The sequence below is a fragment of the Melanostigma gelatinosum genome (genome assembly GCF_949748355.1).
Source record: "Melanostigma gelatinosum genome assembly, chromosome: 13".
NCBI classification, from domain to species: Eukaryota; Metazoa; Chordata; class Actinopteri; order Perciformes; family Zoarcidae; genus Melanostigma; species Melanostigma gelatinosum.
The window spans coordinates 23,690,888-23,700,209 of NC_136646.1; the positions used below are offsets into that span (position 1 = coordinate 23,690,888).

The window sequence follows — 9,322 nt, forward strand, 5'->3', positions numbered from 1 at the left end:
AATATAATTAAAAAGCATTCTAGTGCATTACTGTGATGGAAAAATGTTCTAATATAGCATGTCGAAAAAGTTCATTAAAAAAAGTCATCGTATGTTTAAATATTTCATTGAAAAAAGTCATAGTATATAGCATGTCAGATGTCATGAAAAAAAATCAAAATAGCCGAAGTCACAACTGCCAGCATGAGCTCCACCTCAACAGCTACAGCAGTAAAATCCTGCAGAGTAATAATAATCTATAACCTGTATAATATATAATATAATGATAATATATAACCTGTTTCTGCTATTTCAATTGATCAAACTGCAGATTAAAGCCAAGAGATGTGCAAATGTGCATTCCTGCTTCGGCATGTATTTTCTATATTTATACTTTCTGCATGTCGGTCACATAATTATGCCCCAATAAACACAGTGGAGCCACTGGGACATGTTTCTGACTGTAACGAGCAGTCTGCCGCCAAAGAGCCTCGCAGGAAGCCGAGTTACATAACACGCCCACCGAGGCACAGATTCAATGTTACAGCTAAAAAAATACCACACACACACACACACACACACACACAGATTAAACGTGTGTTTCCAGTGTCAGTTCAGCAGAATAAACTCAGGTCTGCTTGTATATGAAGGATGGAAACCAGCTCAGTGCAGCTGAGCATCGCTGCATGTTCAGCATAGTAATGACATCTGCTCTCACTGATCACTGTTTCTCAGACGTCTTTACATATTCACCAGCAGACGGAGAGTAAATACCAGGAATGTTCATCTGCTTCTGTGTCTGATGTTCACGTCTGTTACTTCAGGAGTTGTAATACTACAGTGATGTACTCTATCAACACGTTCAGCTGCTGCTGTAAATCACACATCCTGTGTTAATCCTCTGGGAACAAAAAAAATAATAAAAATTAGAAAAGGAGAAATTTAAATTTTATACATTTTGGTTTCATCACAACGAACCAAATGGTCTATTTAAATCTATTTAAATCTATTCAAATCTATTCGTAGATTTAAATCTATTAGTCTATTTAAATCTATTCAAATCTATTCGTAGATTTAAATCTATTCGTCTATTTAAAGACGGACAAAGACAAGAGTTCAGTTTTATTGACTTTTATTAAATAACATTAATTATCTGTTTCATTCCTCAAATGATAAAACTCGGAACGTCTTAAACAATGAACGAGTCGTCCGTCACATCACAGGAGCTCAGAAACAGACGGCCGTTAACGCTCCACCACATATTAAAGGGTCAATTCACCCAAATCACAAAAATACATTTCACTGCGTCGCTTTGTCAAGTTATGTCAAACTGTTTGATTTAATGAGGACAAAATCAACCTTTTTTCATATTTAATAAAATAAATGTCCATTAATCCTGGTAGAATAAAAGAGGCTCACTGTAAGCTGTTATAAATCTTCTTCTGTTTAAAGTAATCCAGTGACTGTCGTCTGAACGTTCATGTGAACACTGCAAACGAAATCTACACAAATACCACACAGTACTTCCTGTTTACATCCCCAAACCCAACAATCATGGGAACTGTAGTTCCAAAGTAATATTCAAATAGTTAGTTTTGTCTGAACAGCCACAAATACTAATAAATCGTCAATGATGTGAAACAAAGAGCAGAAGCAAATCCTCACATTTCAGGAGCTGGCATTTGTATTTTTTACACAAATCATTAAAATCTAAAATCATAAAAATTCTTTTTTGTGATTTTGTTGAAGCGACCCTTTAATTCGACACTTTCTTCAGTCTTGTAACGTCACAATAAGAGAAACTTCACAGAAACATTGAACGCTGCCGTTGATCAGAGATTTGTTTCAATAAATATAGATAAGATATATATATAGATAAGAAGGAGAACGTACAGTTTGTGGCTTCAGAGGCTTCAAACAGGAATTCTATCTTCTTACACTCAATTTAAATAATATTAGTAAAAGGGGGAAGATTAAAGTCTACAAATAGACATAAATAATCACCGATAAACATTACCTGTGCATGCAGCTTTATGAAAATAAATAACTTTTTGTTATGCAATGACTGAAGAACGACAGGAATTCAAAAAGTAGTAAAAAATACAGTAGAAAGAAAAGTGGCTTTGTATAAAGATCTCCTAAACAACCAATCAATACATCGTTTAACGCTAATTATTATCCTCAAATAATAAAACTGTATTTGTGACATTAAGTGTGGAGGAATAAATACCCATTCCCACACGCACGCACACACACACACACGCACACACACACACCTTATAAAAACCCTAAAGTGGCCCCTGATGGATCGTCTCCGATGTGGAATCTTACCAGAAGATTTTCCTTCTGCTCGAGCAAACACACGTGAACTCTCGTTAGTTGGTGTTTAAAAACCTCCGAGGTGAAGTCAGGCCGATCGCGTCCGGAGGAGATCTGTGGATCGTTCTGGAAGAAAGAAAGACAATAAAGATACAGAAATGCATTTATGGACATATTGTTATTATATTTGTATACATTTATACGATTAGAGATGAAAATAATCTGATCCTCTTCTTGATCAATCGTTTGTTTGGTCTAAAAATTATGAGAAAACTATTTAAAGTTATTTATTGTCAAAGTCACATTTACAGAGACGCTCAGGATCAAACGATTCATTCATTTCTGGAATAGTTACAGATTAGTTGCATCTCCACAAACAAGCAGCTTTAATTGTTTAAATGTTAAATACCTCCAGTTCCCCCAAATGTCTTCCGCGTCATCTCTTGTGCTGTCGGGTCACAACGGTCAACAATTTGTTCTGTCGGATACAAACACACATTATTAACAATAATAACAAACAAATAAATAAACAGGACATGTGTGACGGTGTATTAGTGTACTACAGGGTACTACAGGGTACTACAGTGTATTGTAGGTTAACATGTTTTTGACTTCCAGGACCTCGGCCTCTCACAGCGGCTGTCCGTCAGAAACAGAAATCTTTAGGATTTATCTGATGACACATGAAAAAATAAAACTCCGGTTCTGAAAAGTGAAGCCGATGCTTCATGTGTTAAAGCTGCATTCTCTCTAGTGTCCACCAGGGGGCGACTCCTCTGGTTGTATAGAAGTCTATGAGAAAATGACTCTACTTCTCTCTTGATTTATTCCCTCAGTAAACATTGTAAACATGAGTTTATGTCTCAATCTCTAGTTTCAAGTCTTCTTCAATACAGCATGATGTTCATTTAGTACATTATGGTCCATTTAGAGTCACACAGACCATAAAGCAGGGGATGCTTTCTACAAGCATCTACATTTACTCGCTTACATTTAGTGTGATTTATTTTTGTTTATTTACAGGAATTAAATATATATTTTTTTGCTACAGTATGTTATTAATATTTCATCTGGAATCAACAAAACAAAGAAATGTACCATTCAATATATTTAAATATGGGCTTTAAATCTATTTATTTATATGTGGCTATAGTTAACTTTATATGAAACTATTTCTCATATTTTATTCTACAGATATCACCATTAACTTGCGGTTGTTCATACTAACATGTAACGAGTCTCCTCACACACTCATGATACAGTTTTATATTTTGATGACCCACCAGCGACCCCCAGAGGCCGTGCAGCTCCTCACACTGTGAACCAACAGACGCAACAACCCTCTCTCACTGAAGCTGAACTTACTTTGTGCTCCGGACATCGAATTGAGAAGTTGTCCCCGTTTAAGACGCAGCCTGAAAAACACAAAAAACACAAAATAAACTTTTATGTTCTGAAGTATTCGTCCCTTCAGGCCGAGTGAGAACGAAGGTTTACCGACACGAGCTGTTCAGACAGCAGGTAAACAAAAACAACATTTATGTATTTCATTTATTGATCTCTTCACAGCTGCAGTATTTTAGTGGCACACGTGTCAGACTGCACCTGACTGAACAGCACATCTGTAGTGATAGTTTCTGGGGCAGCCCTTCTGGAAACATCCGATTATTGCACCTGCTTGTTGGCACGCTGAACACATCTGGAAATAAAAAGCCCATTTATCTCTTTATGTGATGCAGAATCACAGAAAACAACAACAAAACAGTCAAAAAACTCTTTGCACAGAACAACTTAAATATGTAATATTTCCTGTACGGATAGGTTTACTGTCTGTTAAATGTATTTCAATAAAGTAACTCACTTCCTCTTATGCATTACTGAATAGTTATTGGATGCTAAAAGTATTCCTCCTTTTCATGCTGGCTGGGAAAGATCCCAAAGTCCCAAAGTTTGCTTTTAGTTTGAAAATCCCTCTTTGCTTCCTTTCTGGGCGGCTGTGAGAGGATTGTAAAACAGAGGAAATTTCAAGCTAAAGAAAAATCAAAAAAAAAAGAAGAAACGTTTGTGCGAAAATTATTCATCGATTTGTTGATCGCGAGAAAAAAATCACCTTAAATAAGAAATGTTTCAGGCGAAAGTCGTGAAACAATCTCTGGTTTCAGCTTCTGAAATGTGAGGATTTTCTGTTTCTTTATCATTTATCATTGTAAACTAAATAATTTAGGGTTTTGGTCTTTAGGTCACATGACATTTGAAGACTTGAAGATTTAACAGACTTAGTTAATGAAGCTCTGATACACTTGATCTGACTGTGGCTTTCATCCCCCATCACTTCTATTGGAAGATGTAAAGCAAGAACTTCAATAAATAATGAAACTATTATTTAATTATGATGCATGAGACGTCTGTGTGTTTCACTCACTGTTTCCTGTGCGAGCCGGGCCGCCTCCTCCAGCCCGTACAGCTTCCCTCGGACCAGGAAGACTCCGGCGGACCAGATCCCGCAGTCCTCGTGGATCCAGCCCTCGTCCAGACGAAGAGGCTCCTTCGGGAGAGAGCGGCCGTCGCCCTCCAGCAGACCTTTGACAGCAGAGCAGTCGTAACCGTCTAGACCGTCCTCGGAGGAGTTCACTGAACGTCTGCTGACGAGTAAACGTGGTTCTTCCTCTTTCTGCTCGGTCCTGCGGTCCAGAGACGGGTTGGTGGGGTAGTACGGGCCGTGGAGGTCGCCGAGGCCCGTGGCGTTGGCCGTCTGACCGCACAGGCAGCACAGCGGCGTCACCGGACTCCGGCCGTCCGAGCCGACCCGACCCAACTGGAAACAGGACGAACTGGGAAGGAACCCGGGCGGAGAGCTGGAGGCTTTCTGCTGCCGTCCTCTGATGCTCCGGACCGTCTCCTCTTCCTCCTGGTCGTTCACAACGGTGCACATCCTCTTCCTCACGTGAACAAATGGGCAGAAACTTCCCAATTTCTTGATCTTTTTCTCCCTTTTCATGTTTGCATATTTGAGCTTGATTTCCGGCTCTCTGGGAGAGAACAGAGCAGAAGGTCCGGTGTGTGAACGACCTCTTTTCTTCCGTCTCGCTACAGGTTTTTTACTTCTTTTCTTTCCGTGCTGCTCTGCTGTGGAGCTGCAGTTTTCTTTCTGTTTAGTCCTCAAGCTTTTAGCTTTACGAAGCGGCTTCTTTCCTTTATTGATGCTTTTGGCGTTTGAGGCTTTGTTCTGCTGCTCCTCCGACTCTCTCTGTGACGACTTCCTGTCCGTCCGAACGTCCACGTCGGACTCCTCTGAGTTACTGCTCGCTCTTTGCGACGCATTCGGCCGCGAGGTCGACTCCTCGTCCGCATCCGAGCTGAACAACCTCAACGCGTAGTCCATCATGTCGTCGGAGTCACAACATTCGTTATAAATACCCACAGCGTCGCTTTTGGCTTGTCTCCTCAAACTGTGGCGAGACGCACTGTAGGTGAACGGAGGCGTTTCCGACACCGATTTCCGGATTCTGGGGCTACGTCGAACTTCTCTGAGTGGAACTTTTTCGTCCTCGCTCTGTGGAGCACTTTCTCTCACCAGACTCTTCTTCTTACAGGGAAATGTTTTCTTCTTTTCGCTCCTGACCGAAACCTCGACGATGTCGCTGTCATCACTCGTCATGTCCACCGGAGATCCGGCAGTGTTGCCGTAAACGGCGCCGAGGTCGGACAGGAGCACCACGGGTCTGGTGTGATGGACGGGAATGTCCACCGAGCTGTCTGAGGAGTCCTCCGAGTACGAGCTATCAGGACCGGGTGAGCTCAGAGGCTGCGGTAGGTGATAGCAACCTCTCCCTGCCTCCAGTGAGGACACAACCGGGGTCAAGGGCTCCACGATGTGCCTCACGCTGTCTTGGAGGAAAGAAGTGCATAAGAGTGGCTCCTTAGCGGAGGACACGAGGAAGATAACATCGGAGCCGCTGCCGCTGTCGCTCTCCTCTCCGCCGCTGCTTTCTAAGACTGGACCGCCGGTTTGGTCGGGTCCGTAGAACCCCGGATGCCACAGGCTGCCGTGAACTCCGTCGCGGTACAGATCCAACCCGGGAGCAAGTGATGAGTTCACGTAGTCTCCTAAAGACTCGGGGTCCTGCTCCGGGTCCCTGCAGTGGACAGTCGCACCGGGCTCAGGATGCAGCGGAGCGCTGTAGGAGGACGAGGCTCTGGATCTGTACGGGGAGCCGATGTCGGTGCTGCAGCTCGGCGGGCGTCTGTGGTACCACTCTGGCTTCTTTGCCAGGTCCATGGCCTCCGTGTGGCTGCGGGTCAGCGGGTTGACCGAGTAGCTCTTTGACAGGTCCATGGCCATGAGAGGAGGGTCCTGAGGGGACACTTCCATCACTGCAACAAACATCGTCAATTCAGTGAAATGTATCATTTTATACCGGTTTATTATCATTTCTTCAAAAGAAAATGAAGTCCGTTTGCAGGTGTTGAGGAGTACTAATGTGTATGAGATGCATGTATAACTAAGAGCCCGAGGTGACATCTTCAAATGTCTGTTTTAGTTGAAATAAAAGTCTAAAACCTGAAGATATTCAGTTCACAGTTAATCATGATGATGAGAAGCAACAAATCATCTCATCTGAGAAGCTGAAACCAGAGAATTTGGGCTTTTTTTCCAACTATTACCGCTGGAAAAATCAACCGATCAAAACAGTTGATGGTTATTTGTTTTTGTCAATCAACTGTTCAATTAATAGACTAATCGTTTAATCTCTAGAGAAGCAAGATCCCCAGAAGGAGAGAGATGCCGCCATGTTGTTTCAGGTGGTTTTGTGTCTTTTTCAGTGGCACACTAAAGGTGAACCACAACCAGAAATACACAAAAATATATATTTTGATGATTGATTTGTTTCAGTGACTTTTCAAGCAAAAAAAGTAATATAAAACAAACACAAAAAGCTTACCAATTGCTGCTTTTCATGGTCATAATTCATTATAAACTGAATATCAAAACACAACATTTGAAGACGTCACCTTCGGCTCTTAGAAGCTGTGATGTTTTTCCCCATGTTTTGGAATTGTTAATTGCAGCCCAGCCACCGAACTTCTGTATTTTAATTCACTTTGGAGATGAAGAGAAGCTGGCTGAGTCCTGTTTATCATGGTGAGCTGTAGGAGTCATAGAAATACTAACAATTATGTTAATTATTGAATTTGTGTAGCAGCGTTCAAGCTGGGAGCACATTGTGCTTAGACAGCAAAAATGAAAAACTCAAGAACAGCCGAATACAACCAAATAAATGAATAAATGCATAAATAAAAAATCCAAAAGACAGAAGAAGAAGTATTATGTAAACAAAGGCTGTAAAAATGTTTCTTAAACAAGAAGCAGAACCCGATGCAGGCTCTATTTTATTTATTTTAATTATGTTTATTTATAATTATTTACTAACTTTAGTGTATTTAAATTAAACAATGTCTCAATATGCTGTGCAGCTGTAACAGGAAGGAAAACAAATATTGGATTCCATTTAGTTCAAAGACTATTTATATAATTTATATTAGTTATCCATTCATTAATTAAGAATCAGGATGAGGTCTGTAATTGATCTTTCTCACCTGTTAACAGGTAGGCCCGTCCATGAGTAACGTAAAAGGTAATGTAACCTGTTTATCAATGAAGACATGTAACGTTACTTTAACTCACATCAAAATAATAATGTGTGTTTTATTAAAGTGTTAAATTACCCCTGAGGTGGCAGCAGGTCTGACAGACGACCCCCGGTCCTGGTCCTCACAGAGCGGCTTTAGGAGGACCCTCTCCCCACAAAACACGCCTGGTAGCCGGGTTAGCTAACACACCTCACCGTCATCAGGACCGGATGTAAACAAGTGCAGCGACTCCATACTAGCTGGCTAGCTAACGTTAGCACGCTATGCTAATTCAAACCTAGCCGACACTCGACGCGATAACGAGACACAAACATTGTTTTTGTTTAAATAATTTGCTGTCAGGCAGTTAGAACCCCTTCTGGCTACTGTTGGTATTTTAAAGTTGTCATCATGGAGACCATCTTTCGTCACCGTAAAGTCGGACCAGAAAACCAGGGGAACACCGGAAGAGAACGGCGTCCTTTCAAAGTAAAATACCTCAAGAAGCAATGCACACGTTTTGAAATGTGTCCCTAATCCCAGATGTATGGAAGCCCATTTAAGCGAGACAAAGATGAAAAGTTAGTTGATAATAAAAATATCCCCATGGTAAATCGAAATTATGAGATAGAAACTCTAAATTATAAGATACTTAAACACAACAGTCATAGAAGCAGCTCTTCATAGGTTACCCTACATTTGACACAGAAATACATTGTGAGTATATTGAAGACTACTTTAAACGTGGCTTTACAACAGATGAAAAGCTCTGGAGTAGAATAATAAAACCGATGTGGCTGAGGAGACAACCTTCATTGAACAGCAACTGGAAACATCTGGTCTGTGTTATGGTTGCAGATGAATGCACTAAAAGTGCCATGGGGATATTTTTATTATCAAGTCTAACTTTTTCATCTTCCAGCTTCCATACAGATGATTTACCGGTAGGGAATAAATGGTTTCTCAGTCCATCCCCTCAATAATAAAGCCCTTTTTCAAAGAGATTCCACATTCATGTCATATTGGAATCGGTTTGTAAATAATAAATATATTGGAAGACAAATAAAGAACAAGAAATTCTGGCAACAAGACCTTTGCAGATTTGTAATTGATCATATCTGTGAAGACTGTGTAGCGTTTGGTTTCTTCAATAGTATGTAAATAAAAACAATAACAGATGAGCCTGGGTATATCATACTTATCAATATATATATAAAACAGACAGATATTAAGTGTCTTCTAGGCTTTTTGTTGGTAAATTGCCATCATTATGAAATATATTATTTTTTAAGAAGTGTCTTCTTTTCTTGGGTTGTACTGAAGCTGTATTATGTTCTTTTGTTTAAAATGAGAATAAATTTAAAAAGTTTAAAAGATTAATTCTTGTACAGGA

The 9,322-nt window shown here is 40.4% G+C and overlaps 1 protein-coding gene across 1 annotated transcript; it reads right to left on the bottom strand.

Moving 5' to 3' along the window:
* Positions 1-1,140: 1,140 nt before the first annotated feature.
* LOC306786737 (uncharacterized protein) lies at positions 1,141-8,267 on the bottom strand. The gene is made up of 7 exons (XM_079281583.1): positions 8,026-8,267; positions 7,897-7,944; positions 4,721-6,672; positions 3,904-3,997; positions 3,664-3,713; positions 2,708-2,776; positions 1,141-2,424 (listed from the first exon to the last, which is right to left on the bottom strand). Exons 3-6 carry the CDS (start codon positions 6,668-6,670, stop codon positions 2,735-2,737), a joined length of 2,136 nt encoding a protein of 711 aa, XP_079137709.1. The 5' UTR covers positions 6,671-6,672; positions 7,897-7,944; positions 8,026-8,267; the 3' UTR covers positions 1,141-2,424; positions 2,708-2,734.
* Between the last annotated feature and the right edge of the window lie 1,055 nt (positions 8,268-9,322).

Coding starts and splice junctions, on each gene's coding strand:
- LOC306786737 (XM_079281583.1), bottom strand. CDS start 6,670: ATGGAAGTGTCCCCTCAGGACCCTCCTCTCATGGCCATGGACCTGTCA. Junction 3,998..4,720: donor CCCGGCTCGCACAGGAAACA/GTGAGTGAAACA, acceptor TTTTATTTCCAG/ATGTGTTCAGCGTGCCAACA. Junction 2,777..3,663: donor TTCGATGTCCGGAGCACAAA/GTAAGTTCAGCT, acceptor TGTATCCGACAG/AACAAATTGTTGACCGTTGT.